The 17411-nt window shown below is 35.6% G+C and overlaps 2 protein-coding genes across 3 annotated transcripts; one reads left to right on the forward strand and one right to left on the reverse strand.

Annotated features, from left to right (window-relative positions):
* The first annotated feature begins 114 nt into the window (after positions 1 to 114).
* LOC120342924 (chromobox protein homolog 1-like) lies at positions 115 to 9034 on the forward strand. The gene is made up of 5 exons (XM_078110659.1): positions 115 to 327; positions 1585 to 1747; positions 2988 to 3088; positions 3719 to 3890; positions 5791 to 9034. Exons 2-5 carry the CDS (start codon positions 1596 to 1598, stop codon positions 5918 to 5920), a joined length of 555 nt encoding a protein of 184 aa, XP_077966785.1. The 5' UTR covers positions 115 to 327; positions 1585 to 1595; the 3' UTR covers positions 5921 to 9034.
* A 173-nt stretch (positions 9035 to 9207) lies between these two features.
* LOC120342965 (vitamin D 25-hydroxylase-like) lies at positions 9208 to 15939 on the reverse strand. Of its 2 annotated transcripts, none has more exons than XM_078111336.1 (6): positions 15833 to 15939; positions 13979 to 14085; positions 13253 to 13670; positions 12694 to 12838; positions 12345 to 12508; positions 9208 to 11847 (listed from the first exon to the last, which is right to left on the reverse strand). In XM_078111336.1, exons 3-6 carry the CDS (start codon positions 13331 to 13333, stop codon positions 11527 to 11529), a joined length of 711 nt encoding a protein of 236 aa, XP_077967462.1. In that variant the 5' UTR covers positions 13334 to 13670; positions 13979 to 14085; positions 15833 to 15939; the 3' UTR covers positions 9208 to 11526. The 2 variants fall into 2 exon arrangements, with proteins under 2 accessions (XP_077967462.1, XP_077967461.1); XM_078111335.1 differs by having other exon boundaries at positions 13974 to 14085.
* Between the last annotated feature and the right edge of the window lie 1472 nt (positions 15940 to 17411).

Genomic DNA, 17411 nt, shown 5'->3' on the forward strand with positions numbered 1-17411 from the left:
TGCCTTTTTTCCGTTTTCGCGCCTTACGCTCCCGGAGAAAAAATGGCCTCGCCGTGACGGGTTTTATATATTTTATTTTTACAATATTCATTCATAATTTGTAACTAATGACGTTTGTTTTGTTTTTAATATTTGAATAGCGTAGTATTACTGCGTAGTTTGACGTTGAACGCTGTTTTATTTTTTACGCCGGGGAACTACTCTGCCCAACCGTTGTTGCTTACTGCTGACTTGCAACAACTGACAGACTGACGTCAGGACTATACACATACATGCACACTTGCTGATAATTGTTTTACAGAATCTACCTCAAGTTTTATTGAGTTGGTAAGCATTATTCCGTATTTAGTAATTATTATGTTTTTAAAATCTTTTTGTTATGCAATTCAAAAATGCCCTCAAATTCTGAAATCAGCACTGCTGACTGCTTCTGTTCCTGGAGCTTTTCTGCAGACTGACAGAGGCAGCTTTTATAAATACAGAAAAGCGGTATTAATATCTTTTGCCTTTAGTTTGCTTCAGTTCCCTAATTTTAAACAATGTTATTCAGAAATTGTTCGTAGTCTACATTCAGTGCAAATTACTAAAGTGTGGTTTGCTTGAATAATTCATAAAATTTATTAGACTGTTACTGTATTAGCAGAGCGCTGGAACATTGAAATTTCACTGTATGATTTTCGGGTTTTGATACAGTAATATTTTGTTTTCGTTTGACCACAGATTATAAATAGGTTATCAAAAAGACAAAGTAGACAAGTGCTCTTGATCTTGATATAATACAATTATAATTTAACGAATGAAAGAATTGAAAAACAAATAAACTAGCTCATGATGATGAATATTTGCCTTCACTAATGTGATAATACCAATCTCTCCGACAAAATCATCACACACACAGTTGAGCACAGTTCTTCGATTCCAAGATGTCTTGACATTTGGTTTAATAAAACAAACACTCCACGTTTCTTTGAAATTAGGACGCCTGGCACGACGACAGATGCGTCAATTCGAGTCACTTTGTCTCAGTAATAATTTAAATCAATCGCTACATGCATCGGCCGTCAAATGACCAAAATTGCTCATTTTGCAAAAAACTCTCGAATGCTATGGGGAAATTTAGTCTCCTTTATTAAATGGTTTTTCAAGAAATCCAGTGGTGTTTATTTTAAGTGCCAGTTTGGTGTTTTAAGTAGCTATGGATGCCCAGGCTGCCAGACCGTGTCATGAATGAGGGGTTTGCATTCACTGTTATAATTGTTGTCTTTTAATGTGGTGGCTATACTTGGAATTTGAGAACTGTGCCCTGACACCATACAGCAATATTAGTGGCATCTCACTACTTATTAAAAACAGAACAAAACGCAGAAAATGGCATGTGACAGGGAAAAAATGTGTGAAATATCCCTTCTTGTTTCGTGCTGCCTCTGTTTGTGCTTTATTACCTGTTTACACAGCTTTATTTCTCATCGCTTTGCCCTGACTTGCTTTTTACAGTTAGTAAGACCAATGCTACTGTGTTTAAATCTTATTCCAAGGTCCAATTTGATTCAGAAATATCTGTTACTTAATTATTTTTCGTTTCAGAAATAATAAACATGGGAAAGAAAACTGCCAAGCCCCAAGAAGAAGTTCCCACTCCAATAGAAGAAGAGGAAGAAGAAGAAGTTTATGAGGTTGAAAAGGTTTTGGACAAAAGACTTGTCCGAGGAAAGACACAATATCTCATCAAATGGAAGGGATTTTCACTGTATGATATTTTGTATTTTTGAGAAAATTTCAAGTCCAGGGTTGAATAGCTTCAAATCATAATGCTTCTAGGGCAATAGCATATTCAAACTACGATAGGATTTATGCTTCTTGAAACTTGTTGACGAATTAATTTAGTTACCGCACATATGGTCAAAAAATTGGTGTTGCAACAAATTGCTAGTCAATATAACAGTAGATCACAACTTTGTTCGGTGTCTGATTACCGGGGATTCGCGTTGATTGTTTCGTGAACGTGGGGTACTTGACAGAAAAAAGGTTGAAAACCCCGATTTACATATTCATCTTGGGGAGAGAAAAGAAATAAGACGGCTTAATCATAAGACGAACCACAGCTCTCGTCCGGTTACTAGTTCATTGATGTTTTTTGTTAATAAACCAGTTGCAATTTTGTGGCGGTGCGACCTTAAACCCATGTAATTTAGGAATTGAACTTTTAATTATTCTTGATTATGGAATATTGAGTATATTTTTCTAAATAAATGACATTCAACGGAGAACATACAGGAACAAAAAAGCCTTTCCTAATTCAAAATTCGATTTTTTTGGATATCTCCACATCAGCGACACTTGGTTTACTTTTATGGTTCTCTCTGCTTTTGTGTTCGTGGATTCGAATTTTTTCCTATTCAAAATCAGCATTGCACAATCAGCAATGTTTTATGATTCGATGCAGAAGTAATATCTGTTTTGTCATTATATCAGTAAATTTCGAAACTATGGCTAAGAACTGTAGAAGACATATTGGTCAAAGTTTCATAATAAGTGAAGTAAAGGTTTAGGATTATTTTCAATCATATTTGGGATGTCAGACTTATATTATGACACTCAGGGTCCGAAGTGGCTGTTTGTTATGTGGCTGCATAGTCTGGATTTGCCATGTTTTTAAATAAGCTTGAGTAGTATTCTTGAAATTCCCATAATCCCATTTAAGACTTTTCGTTTGTGATTCCACAGAATATTTAACAAAATTAACTTGTCTAAGCATACACAGCAGTCTATTATAACAGTAAGCTTTCAAACGCCAAATTTATTTTTATCAAAATTTCCCTGGAAGTTGTAATCGTCTTGAATTTATACTGATTACAAATCTGCTCATATTGAGCTTGAATTGGACCAGAGAAGCATGTAAAATAGAAATCAGAAAAAATCAGTTTTACTTGTCTACTAGATTAGAATCTTCTTCAATCAAAATTGAATTCTTTTTCTTGTTATTTTAGAGAAGACAATACCTGGGAACCACAAGACAATCTTGATTGCCCAGATCTCATCGCAGAATACGAAACAAAATCTGCAAAGAAAGAAAAACCTTCACAGAAATGTAAGTATTTGTTTTTTGTTGATAAATTTTTTAGTTTTTTCTGTTCATTCGACTTGAAGAACTTCATGATGGCGTTATGGAGGTAACTGATTTTGTCCGCCTGCTTTACACTAAGTTGTGTAATGGGACTGATTACGGGGGTCGGGGTGTTATTCACTTGGCTAACACAGACAGTCCCCGAACTCATAATAGAACTAAACTAAGGTAAATCGGAATAAAACTATGCCCCAACTTTACCACAGGAGTGAGTACATAGCTTTCTATATAGCCTAACATATTGAATACACACTTTTATTACAAATTAGGGGACTAGCCAAGTGACTCCTGTAGTATTTGTACCTGAAATTATGGCCCAACCCAAATCTGGTACACCAAATCTTGGTTTACATACTTCGGGAGTACCAAAAAAATTTAGAACGTATTCCATTGTCAAAATATTATTGGGCATAAAGAATATTTGGTGCAGTACAGGTACTGTAAATAAATTTGCATCGCTTGGCCTTTGTGACCATATATTTCAAGATTGCGTTTCTCTTTACTAAATGGAAAAGTATTCAATTATTTTCGGTCAATTTGCAATTGAATTATCAGGACCTGGCCTTTTTAATATTCACACTTTTTATTTTACAGCTGATGAAAAGAAACGTAAGCACTCACAAGCACAATCGGAAAAAAGCGAATCAAAAAAATCCAAGACAGAAAATGATGAAGTGAGACCTCATGGATTCGCTCGGGGACTCAAACCAGAAAAAATTATTGGCGCAACCGATTCCAGTGGCCAACTTATGTTTTTAATGAAATGGTAAGATTTGTATTGTAGCCCATAGTACGGTACGATTTGGTTGTTGATTAGCCTCAAACTGACATGAAGCGGGCCAAATTCAATCTCGCCTGCCCGATGCTGCCACAACCAAACTAAAACCAAATTTTGATGTTTTAGCTAAAAAATAGGCCAAGGAATTTGTTGAGATTGTGATTAAATTTAGTTTTGGCACGAGGCTTATTGTTTTCCACTTTTGCTTTTGTAACACTGTAAATATTGTTCATAAATAAAACTTAAAACAACTTAGAAAAAAAACAGAAACGTGAATATCGGTCAGAGGCCGAAGACTTATCGATCAAAAGTTAGGGGATCCCCCAAAACAGTGCTCTTACTCCATAGTAACACCTTGTGTCCCATCACTAATTAATTAATAACTCTCTAATTATACAACATAATTCGCCCAAAATCAATAAGCTTCTGGTCCGAGATATGATGAATGCACATGCAAAATCTGGAGCAGATTCAATCTCGCTTTCGTGAGATATCACGTGCATCTAACAGACAGACATACAGACAAATACCTATCAACATACTTACCGATTAAAATCGATAAGTAATAAAATAAAAAAATTACATGGCCCGCCAGTCTTGGTGGACAGAATTTTTGGCTTATAGTCCATAAATCTTGCCCACCCCTGCCCTAGTATTACAGTGTTAGGATTTGATTGAGCTTCTATCCCAGTGCTTCTACTTTGAGTTGGTAGTACATAGACTAGATGGGAGTTGTGGAGGCGTGGTTAGTTTAAGCTGAGAAGCGAATCATCTCATTCATTGCTTAATGATATTTGGCCTGGAGAGATGAGAAGTAATTATCTTGCGACACAAAGTTCACAAATAGATGTTCTTTTCTACAATAGTGTTTTTGGTATTGAAACTTTGGCATTTATAAGCTTACTTTGATAGATGGTTAATAACACTTAGTAAAGTAAGTGCTTTTAGTGTTTAAATTTGAGGTTTTGGCCATTGAAGGTCGTATCACCAACGAAGGTCGTAATTTTGACTAAGGGGGGTATTCAGAATTTCAACTATGTTGCTGAGGAATTTAAAAACACGACCCATACTCCAGTTATAAATACCATGTCAAACTAGGACTGCTCAACTCTGCTCACATTAAATTACGACTCACTCAATTCAAAATTTCTCGACGTAACTGAAAATAAATTCCGTAATTCGTAAATTCTAAAAATTATGTGCAAGCCTAGCAGGAAGACAATGTTTTTTGAATTACCCGACATAACTGAAAATAAATTCTGGAATTTGTAAATCCGGAAATTACGTGCAAGCGTAGTAAGCAGAAGCTACTCTTTCTAAATAACCATCAGCCTTCAGGTCCTTGGGGGCCGGAGTCACCAGTTTGAGAAATCCAGTATGGTGGTTTTTTTTAACCAATATTTTTTTCCACCCATGGAAAGCTTAGTCCTTTCTATGTAAGCCAGTGCTCTTCAACAGGGGTTCCGAGGGTTCCGCAATACATACAGTGGGGTTTCGTGAGTTTATAGGGTTCCTTAGGGGTTCTGCTTTTTTTCAGGGAAAATCATTCCTTGCTTCAGCATTCAACAAGATTGCAAAGGAAATGCAAGAACAACCTAGTCATTGAATTTCACGCTTGTTACCTTCTTTCTGTTTCGTTGTTGAAGTAGAAATATTTGAATTAATGATATTTCGTGTTACGAGTTTTTCGTGTTTTTTTAATTTTGTTATTTGGGGTTCCATAAAAAACGAAATATTATATCAGGGGTTCCACAACAACAAAAAGGTTGAAAAGCACTGATGTAAGCAGCAACTGGTCTTGGAATAATACTCTGGCCCTGGGGGCCTACGTCACCATTTTGAGAAATCTATCATGAATGTTTTTTTAAACAAATTTTTTTTCACACAGGGAAAGTAGCGATGAAGCCGACCTTGTGCCAGCGAAAGAAGCAAACGTGAATTGCCCTCAGATTGTCATTGGATTTTACGAAGAAAGGCTGACATGGCATACAAACCCTTCAGATGAGGCTCAAACTTGAACAACAGTTTTTCTACGACGAATCGTCGCTGAATAAAATATTAAGGAGTCTACAGCGTCGTTAATGGATATAAAAAAAGATTAGTTTTTAACTCTACTCTGCTGATGCAGTTTTTCAAGAAACTTTAGACGAATTTCATGAACTGTTTTTATCCGAGTGTTAAGAAATTGTATTTTGAGGATTCAAGCTAAAAAGGCAAATGTTAAAATTAAAAAAAAAATCATTTGAAAATATAACAAAAAAAGTGACGATTATTACCCTGGTATATGATCATTGTTAGAAGCAATATTCGACAAACTATTTCAATAAAAGTTAGAAAATTTAAAAATATAAAACATACATTTCCATCATTTTTCAAAAATAGCTTTTTAAAATTTCGCCTTTTTGGTTCAGAAACTTCGATTTAGTTTATTTTGCCGAATAGACTTATGCTGGGACAAGCACCGTTAGCCAAGCAAGGTATTAACAAATTATGAATACTGGGCCGAGAGGATTTTGATATCATTCACTATTTCTTTGGTATTTTTGTAATACATAGTGCTGTTTGAGAGAAAGTAGTGTTTGGTAGATCATTGATATGATTCATGTTTCACACTTTATTGCATCAAGCAGCGTTTCTCAAACTTTTTTGCTCCTGAACACCTACGCTTTTTATCTCGCCTCGCGGAACAATAAGAAATGAAAAGGTTAAATTGATATTAAAAAAATTGGGTGCTCCCGAAGTATGTGCACCAAGATGACGCTCTACCTGAACATAGTATGTGTACCAGGTTAGGGTCATCAGGTTGTGCGCCATCTTGGTGCACATACTTCTGGCGCGCCAAAAATTGTGTAACGGATTTACTTAGTGCATCAACTTACACAACCAGCCTATCCAAGGGCACAAAACACCTCGAAGAAGCTCACAGAACATCAGTGTTTAAGGGAACACAGTTCGAGAAACAGTGAACTAGTGGAATAATTTACCATATATTTTGTTATAACCAGATCTGGTTTGAAATCATGATAGCTCTCGAAGCTTCATTTTGCCGTAGAGCTGGGCACAGTAGTCATTGATGTATTGACCATTACAATGGTACATCAGCCCAAATGCATTTTTACTGCATTTGGTCACAAAACCATAATATGGAGTATTCAAATTTTAAATCAGACTTTCAATTATACAAAGTTAATTTCAAACATATTTGTTAATTAGTGTTGGAAATTGAATAAATAAAAATTATAGCTGTAAAAGAACATGTAGTTTAGTAGAACGTGTAGTTTCTGAAAATTTCACATTCGCGCCCATGTTGCAAAGATATAAATGGTTATTATTGCGTCAGCTATTGGTTGCAACTTTTCTGTTGAAACTATTACCACTTTTGAGTTGGAGGCATATCGCCTTGCTTTGAGTAAACATGTATAAATCTTGGAATGTATTCATAGTGCCAATGAGTTTCCATTGTAGTTTTCCTGTATTAGATCTCTACATTCATATACAAACTGAAACAAATACTTATTCTAGGGCGCTTGCCAGTTAAATATAAATCTTGACTGCTTGTCTGAAGCCTATTTTCGAGCTAAGGTGTTTATAATCAAAAATATGTAGCAGATATTTCAGTTAGATTGTTTCATCATTTCTGGTAATATATCATTTATATGGCCCAGATATTTGAAGATGACCCCTAAAACGAGGGAAACAGATTCTAGAGGAACATAACTTTTGGGTACAAGCATACTCAAACAGAAGTGTTAAATAAATTTTTGTAGAAGAAATTGGAACTGTGTAGCAGACATTTCAGTTAGACCCTTATAATTTTCTGGTATTGTATAGCCCAATGTTTCAGGGTGACACCCACACACACACAAGCGTCCCCCCGTGAAGCGTCCGAGGTTGACTGGAACTCTTGTGTACAATCATACGCAAACAGAAGTGTTGAATAAATTTCAACAAAAGTAATCGAAAAATTTTATGACTGAAAAGCGGACATTTCAGTTACATTGATTTATCATTTTTGGTATTATATGGTCATTCTGAACGTATTCTAGAGAAAACATAACTTTTGTGTGAAGCGTCCTAGGTTGACTGGAACTCTTGGGTACAATCATTCACAAACAGAAGTGTTGTTTAATTTCCTTCAGTTTCGTATATGTAATTGAAAAATTTTGTGTGTTCTGTTTTTTGGGTCCCCTTTACTTTAATGTACTCAATCAACTGCCAAATTCTTAGATACACACTAAATTACAGTGCTGGAAAAAGTCTTCTATTTCTACTTTACACTTTGAGTTGTGCTTATCAGTTTGATTTGCAAATTTCATTCCTTTTCAATGATCCGAACATTTTAGTCATTTGCTGAAGTTTTTGTATCATATATCCTCTCATGGCCATGATCAGCGTCAAAAAAAAGGCAGAGAAAATCATATGCAGGCGTGTACACGTATTATACCAATTATGTCTGCTTTTATATTAAAATGCTTGAAATTCATCATAAACCCTGACATAGGCTAGAACTCTGGTTCATATTTTTAATGTTTCATTTTAAGTTTGAATTCTCAGGACATAAGGTAACTCTAATTAACACTTTTGGACTCGAAATTGGCATATTCTGTACTAATTCATGTCTTTTTGCTGTAATCAAGTCAAATGTCCAGTGGTTGTATCCGTAATTTTGATCAGAAATGAGATTTCTCAACTTTCGAGTGAATTTTATAATAAGTTTGCTCCTTCACTTTCTGAGTTGTGCACACAACTTTACTCAGAGATGAGTGTGCTATATTTCTTTGTATGTGCCTGCAACTTTGCTCAAGGATTAGTCTCCATTACTTCTGAGTGTGGCTTTCCTGAGCAAATATCAAAAAAAATAAAATATATGACATAACTTAGTAATTTTTTGTAGTGTGCTTGTCTTTCATATAACGAGTACTAAATCGAATGAAGCCAACTTTTTAAATCATCTTACAGTTCTAGGCTTTTTGAAATGACTTTGAATTTACAGGTAAATGTTATTGGCATAAACGTTTTTAAAAGCGTTTCTCTTCTATGGCCCAAGCATGGTTTATGATAAATTTCAAGTTCTTTATGCCGTTCATTTGGTTTAGTTTCTTGTTTGTAAATAAAAAACCAGTTTTGTGTAAGTTTTATTTTTTTTCGTGAGTCTGCTCTAGTTTGCAATAGGGAACTTTCTATCCAAACCCAGAACATCATGAATCCTATATATTTTTTTTATCATTTACCCAGAACAGAGATTCTCAACTGGGGGTCACAGTGCAGTTGGGTGAGGGGGGGGGGGGGGGGTGCAAAACTGATTTAACTTTACAAGAAACTCCCCATCAGTGTTCCCTTTAATTTTTTATAGTATGTCTGCGCAGAAATTTTGGTGTGTGCGCACTTTTTTGAAAATGACTAATATTTGTGCAAAAACCAATGAAGAAATTTTGGCGTTCTAACCGGGTAATGGGTGGGCAAACAACAAACTTTCTCAACCTGCCAATCGAGAACATTGTTACATTACATCAAAATACGTCTGTGCGTAGTAAATCTATGCGTGTGCGCAGCCTCTGAAAGCTGTGTGCGCGCGCACATCTTAGAGGGAACACTGCCCCCATTCTTTCTGGCTTCCTTTTTTTGATAAGATCATTTCACAGGCTGTTTTGAATTGTTGGGCATAATCGGATTTGGAGAAGCAAAATACCACTGAAATGATAAACAGATGATGGGGCAAAAAAGGTCGGGAACCACTGACCTTGAGTTTTATTTATAGTATAGCAAGAATGCACCCCCTTTCCTATGCATACTTCAACAATTTGCATGAGGCAGGGCCGGATCAGGACTTTTAGCTGTCATAAACACAAAACTTTAGTTCCCAATATATGAAAAATAACAATGCGATTGGTTTTCCATGTTATCTGAAAGCGAATAAGTAAATTTCGGTGTTCATCACATATCGGAGGCCAAGTTAGGATTAAATTACATGTTTTATTTAGAAATAGTTTAAACATTTATAGAAAGGTTTAGGACGATATTTGAAATAAAAAATAAAAAAAAATTAATTTCAACCGGACGAACATTACCAACTTTCATAACCTTTGACCAATGCTGCCAGCTACGTTTTTTGTGCTGTTTAGTGGGACGCTCGTTGCCGAGCACGGTGTGTCAGTTTTATACTTGTTGCTTTGACTTGTTTCAATATCTCGCTGTGTGTTAGCGTTTTTTCAAGACTTTTTCTCATTGTAGATTGTATACAGACTAGCTTGTATATCTGTTATACTTTTGAGCTGCTTTGTTACACAGTAGACCTATACTTCCACACAAGGCAGACGGAGCTACTTCAAAAGTGATGGCACTGGCAGACTGGATTCCTATAGGCCAGTGTTTCTCAAACTGTGTGCCGCGGCACACTAGTGTGCTGTGAGAGATTCTCAGGTGTGCCGCAAAGCTTTTTGGAATTTTAGAAAATAAGCTTTTCATATTACACATAGGCATGCATGCAACGGGGGAGACTTCAGTGCGCATTATCCGTTATTAGACTGATAACATCATTGCATTTGCCTTGTGGTTGTAGTAAGGGTAATTGCCACGCTATAATTGTTATGTTGTAATGTATATTCAAACAAGACGTTCATCTTTCACTATGTTGACTTCCGCGCCTAGTTGGGTTAACAGGAAAGCAAGTTTGTACAAGTTTTGACTGTGCAAAATTCATCGAAGTAATCTGGCCATTTGCATCTCCATAGCTCTGTGAAAACGTTTTTTTTTTGTGCTCTGACTGAAATTAAAAGCAAAAAAGGGAGCGATGGAACCTCGTTTCAATTGTTTCTCAAAACAGACACACACATCGAATCAACACCTGCAGAATAAGTTTGTTACTTTATTTTTTACAAGTGTGCCGCAATTTTTATTTTATTTGCCTAGTGCGCCGCGAGCAAAAAAAGTTTGACAACCACTGCTATAGGTAATGGATTTTCTCATTGCACTGGCGTACACCGAGCACGATTTGTCTTATATTTGGGAGGTAAACTTTCCAGAGGAGAAGAATTACATACCTAAGAGTTATCCACGAAATGAAGTACTTTGCAAACTAAGAGTAATGAACTGCAAAAGAATGTAACTATATGGAGGGAGAAAGCAGCTATCAGAAAAAGGAAATTTCACTCTTGATTAAGTACCAAGCATGTCCTAATAAGAAGATTACAATTGAAAGTTTTGAAAAGTTTCCGCATTTATAACTTGCGATAAAATGATCAAATTTGTTAAAATTCCTATTTAAGTCTCTTTATGAGTATATATATGCACTGAAAATCAACTATCGCATTAATTATAAATGTATTATGAACCTTTTTTTTGCAATTTAATACTAAAATAGTCAAATTTTATTTTCAATGCGTCGTGATTTGCATTACAGAAGGAAAATGCGTCGTGACTTACCCTAATACTCAGATTCGACAAAAAAGCATCGATTGAATAAAGGGGTAAACATAAGAAAATATATACACAACATAAACACGGACACGATGTTCCGTGAAACAAGGCAATAGTGTCGGATGTTATTTAGAATCAGGGATTCTCAGTTATATTATTTTGATGCAATGCTGTTCTAGCAGTTTTAGCTAGATTTTAGAAGGAGAATTCAGAGAGACTCTTTGTGACATACTATATCAAATTTCTTTGGACTGTAACCAATCGAAAAAACTCCTTCATCAAATGACGGTAATGGTTTGTCTTTACTTGCACTGATCTTAAACCTTCGGAGCAGAGTTGTGAAGAATAAAAACACTTCCATCCTTGCAATGTGTTCTCCAATGCAATGACGATTTCCAATAGAAAACGGAATCACATCATCACAAGGAATAAAACCGCCATTTTCATCGATGAATCTTTCAGGTCGAAACTTGTTTGGGTTTTCGAATGGCTTTGGATCACGATGAGCCGCCCAAATGTTTGGTGTAATCTACATAAATTAAAAATCAATGCATAAAAAAATTTCGCTGGCTAAACGACTTCAATAAAAAAAAATGGGGATTTCACCTCGACCATCGGCGGAAGAAACAAGGGTAGGCTACTCCCGAAGTATTTGAACCAAAATGGCGAACACCGGAACGTAGTATGTGTAACAGGATAGAGTTAGGCCATAATTTCAAGTACAAATACTACGGGAGTCACTTGGCTAGTCCCCGAACTTGTAATAGAACTAAAATGAGGAAAATTAAAAATCCAGTTATAATCTAAGTAACCCTAATCTGGTACACATTCTACGTTCCGGTGTCCGCCATCTTGGTTCACAAACTTCGGGAGTACCAAAACAAGATGGCGGCGATTCAAAATTTTGCTCTGAACGTATTCGAAAAATTTACTATTCGATCCCAATAATCGATTTGAAATGCCCAGACTTCGTATAAATTGCATGTAAATAATTATTCCACCATTGAAAGAACGTTTACTTCTTACCATCGTATTTTTTGGTATCTTGAAATTTCCGATGCGGATTTCAGATGTGGTTTCGTGGGCAATAGCAAGCGGTAATGTTGGTCGATACCGAAATATTTCTTGAATAAATGCGCGAGTGTATGGCATTTTCTCCTGGTGCTTCATAGCTACCTTTTCTTCAGTACCTAAGATAAAATATTTGATTTAAATGTTTTTTTGTTTTATAAGAAATACAAAGAACTTTGCAAAATGTAATTCTATGTTGAACTTTAGAAAATATGTCTTTCAAATGTTATAAAAAAAAAACACTTTAAATTATTGTATTGGAGTCAGTTAGTTGCATAACTTCACCTAAATTTTTAAAACTTACCTACAACATCATGTAGTTCTTTTGCAATCTTTTCCTGACAATAAGGATAATGCAATATTGCCAAAATGCACCAACGTATGACACTTGCAGTTGCCTCTGTTGCTGCCGCAACTAAATCTATAACTGTTGCCACCAATTCAACATTCTATATCGAAAACAATTAAGATGAATAAACACTCGAACAGTTTTTACAATAACCTGAATACCCTCCAACATGTGAAATAGACATCAATGAAATCCGGTCAAATGCGGGCACAGCAGTCCTAAGTCCTGAGTTCAATCAATGATTTAATTTATTATTATACTGAAAGCACATCAGGTATATAAATATCAATAATTTAGGAAAAATGCATTTTAGGGTGAGGGGAGCCGCGGAAAACCAATATTGGTCATCGAGCAGCACTAAGAAAGTCTAACGAGAAAACAAGATAGCAATGGTCGAATATAAGTCGGCTGCTTTCTCTCTCCGAGATGGACATGGAAAGCGTACCACGTCCTAGAGTTTATGAATTACGGTTCATAGAGAGAAATTAAATAAAATTCCACTGAAGAGGCTGACCGACCGTAAAATCAGGCACGGCTCCCTTGTTGACTTCTGCAATTGAGTAATCAATAAAATCTTTACAATTTTCCTCATCATAGTCGCCTCGATGTTCGGCAATAATGTTTTCAATAGCTCCGGCAAATATAGCTTTCACATATACGGGGTGTCCATAAAGTCCTTTTACAATTTCAATTTCGTTATGAAGTCAGTCCTCAATATATCTTAACCAGGTTTGTTGTTTTTAATCAGTAATTGTTTAGGTATTTTTACTTATACTGCCCTAGAATTTTAGTCTATGGAGCACATCTTACCTTGAAGAACTTTGATATGAGAAATAAACTTTCCATAGGATTGTTTCAAGAACGGCAAATGTCTCATAAAAGGAGCAATTATCAGAATTCCTAATACAGTACCAAAGTAATCATCCGTCAAACTGAAATATAATAACATAATGTTTGGAAAATATATATAGCTTTTTAATCACATATGTATTTGAGCAAAAAATCAACATAGGCGTAGCCAAAGGGCTGAGGGGTGCCATCACTGCCATGTCGCCTGTATACCTCGGTGACCTCTACAATGATGTAAGTCTGTAAAGCTATTCTTTACGATATTGTAGATATCAGTTGCTACTATAATCTGACTTTGTCTTGAGAAAACGGCACGAGTGAGCGTCGCATTACGTCATTATACAAACGAAAAATCCCCCCCCCCCAAAAAAAAAATGAGACTATACCTTACTTTAACACAGGTTGAAGTAGAATATTGAATCGTTTGTCATCATATGAAAATCTTGATCCGAATGTAATACGAAATATGACGTTGGCAATGGCTTTCGTATGGAAGCCCTTCAAAATCAAATTTAAAATTATGTATTGATTGATGAAAGTTTACGTCAGTAAATATATGATCTAAATATGCAAGCAGATAGAGTTGAGGGATGGGAAAGGTTAATGGACCAGGGGCCGACAATTTAGCTCACCTAGACCGCGGCTACACAACTGGCGGATCACGGTCCGAATCCGGACTTTTCGAATATTTGATTCGGACCGCACCTAATTCTTTATTTTGAATCATTAGCCCCACTTTTTAAGTTTCATTTTATAAAACAATTTTTATTGTTTTGAATATATATGAAAAGAACTATAACACCATAATAAACAATCTCGATTAGCTAATAATCATTAGTCGGCCGTGGTTGCGCGTTTAAGGACACCGAAATATAATTTCTGAAAACACCGGATCCAAATAATTTTAAAATTTGTACGCGGATCTTCCTTAAAAATAGTTGTGTAGCCCTGACCTAGACCATGTAAGTATGACTTAAAAAGTTACATTTATGAACAGAATGGCAAGAATGCGTTATCTATGAACACAAAAGTAAAATATGAACAAGAAAGAATGAAAATTTGTGGCAACCTAAAATACAATTTACACAGGTTCTCAAATTGGGGGTCCGAAAAGGAAATCAGGGGGACCGCAAGAACCTTTAGTTTTTACGTTATAAGCTAAGGTTGTCGTTTTGCATCTTCTTTATCTTGTGAAATAATCGCCCTGTAATAATCGTTGTTAGACTACAGAATTAAATGCTTCAAGATTTTTGCTGGTAACAGATTGTTATTGTCGTTAGAAGGCTATTACTTTTACTTATTTTGAAAAATTCTGTGTTCTCTATGGAATTCGTTTACCAGTTAAAATTTTTGTGTGATGACGTTTCTGCGCCGTGGTTCCGTGACCGCATCTTAGCGATCTCGTCAAACTACCGGTACTGTAAACTTTCGTATTCATTCCGTCAGCAGCAAAATAGCTATACAGCAAAAATGCGACAAAGACTTATCCCAATTTAGGCCGTTCTTATCAAAAAATTTTTTCCATTACATCGGCATTTTTTGCATTAGTTTTTTAAAAGAGTGCAAAATAGAAATTCAGTTTTGATATCATCATGAATATATCGCACACATCAAGTAGTTGTGAGCACACCGACACTGCATTCAAAATCATTATCCTCTTCGTCTCCGCTTACTCCTGTGAACGTGATATTTATACACTTAAGTTCAAATTAGGACGAAAGCAAGGAACAAATTTGATGTGCAAGATCACATGAGATAAATCAGTAAGCTATTTTTGTTGCGTATGAGGAGTGGCAGCTAATATAAACGACGTCTGAAATCCACTATGCTATGTTCTTCTATCGTGTTTGTTTTGTTTGAAAATTTTGGGGGCCCGCGGATACCACAGAGAAGCATAGGAGGTGCGCAAGCATATAAAGGTGGTTTTCAACCACTGCTCTATGAAGCCTATTCCATAAAATATGCAACACATGTCACAAGGTCAATAACCAAAATTCTTGTGCATGCAACTATTAGATAACTTATGTCCAATAAAGGTGCAGCCCGCGGTTTTATCCAGGTATTTTTATCACCCGATGTTACACTTACCCGATGTAGTACATGCAGAATGGGTTGAACACAGAAACTTATGTCACTATCAGGTGGACCTGATTGAATCACCCAATGGGCCGGATTTGTCAGAGTTAGACCATTTAAACAAGGGGGATCAAGGTATAAAAACCCTTTAATTTATTTATGTCCTTACGCGAACATCCAAATCTGCTCCAAGTTTCTCTTGTATTGATTCACACAGATAATTTGCTTCTTCCGAGATATGTTCTTTTATAATTCGTTTATTGAAACTATACAAAATCAAAAATATTTTTCAAATAAAGTCGACAGCAGTTGCGATCAGATATCTCAAAATTATTGGGTCTATCACAAAAAATCCTAAAGAATTTATTTGAAACGCAGAGAGGGCCAAAGTTCATTACTATTTCATTACAACCAATTCAAATAATCCTATGACAATTTTTTGATGAAAAATGTTGGAAAATGAGTCATTGGAATGCAAACTGCTTCCATTTCACATTTTTAATATTTGGCAATATGGGCTATTTAATTGTCAAGTAATCAATCAAATCAGAAAATGTATTCCAATCCATATTCACGTGTTATTGCTGTCTTATATAGTTAAAATAGAATAATCGAAACAATATGCAAAAACTCTTCTCGTCTTTATTTCAAGGCAGAAAAGGTAAAAATGGAGAAAAATATTAGAAATCTAACTTGTTTAAAATCCGAACTGCTAATGTTCGGCTAGTTTTCCATATTTTGCCGTTGGTCATTGTTATTCCATTAGCAGCTATGTCAAGCATAATTCGATTCATTGGACGAGCAGACGTCAGTCTTCCTTGTTTTGAGAAAGCCTTCAAAAAATAAAATACAATAACAAGCAGGTAGGCGACAAGGATCTTCGCTGATAGTGGAGGCCCACACGCGAGTAACCGGTTAGTAAACGGGTTACCGATACTGCCAATTTATTATCGAGTACTGCACGTTTTGTAGACATTCTTGCGTGAGTGTTATACTGTAGCTAACAATTGAAATAATGTTCTCTAGAATTCTTAAGGCTTTCCCGGTTTATAGAGTATCGACACAAAAGTCTGGGAATTTCAATTTTCGACTTAGTTGACAAGTAAACCGCGATAAATTACAAGAAAACTAGAAATTTCATAACGAACGACGCGAATTTTTACTGTTAGCATTGAAATGAAACTTTAATTCGGACTTTTAATGAAACATACATTACTAGGGTGACAGGATAACCCACGTGAGTTGGCATTCACAAACAGGCTCACTTGTTCAAAACCATGAATTTTATCCAGAGCAATAAACCACGTGCCGCTTACAGGCACTAATAGCTAATTTTAGACTAGTATATCGCAGCGTTTGCGATATCAAATTCTGATTATTGTAACTACTAAACTGAAGGTCCCCCAGAAAATCTAACAATTATGATATTTGATTTACAACTATCAGAATATCAAATAATAAAATACTCTACCTCGCGAATTGACCACCGATTGTTCAATATCACGCAATACTTCATACCGATTTGAATCGAAAAAACAGGACCATATTTTTGTGATAAACGACAATAAGTAACAGCTGGATTTCGTTCCAAAAACGGCAAATATCCGACTACAGGTAATCCTGATGACCCCGGCGGGAAGTGCTCAAGTCTTTTCCTTCTTCCGAGATGAACCAGCAAAATAAACAGTATGGTCATACAAAAAATTGTCAACATAATGCTAAAAATTAGATAAATTTCGATCATTATT

This window comes from Styela clava, chromosome 3, assembly GCF_964204865.1.
Source record: "Styela clava chromosome 3, kaStyClav1.hap1.2, whole genome shotgun sequence".
Classification (NCBI taxonomy): Eukaryota; Metazoa; Chordata; class Ascidiacea; order Stolidobranchia; family Styelidae; genus Styela; species Styela clava.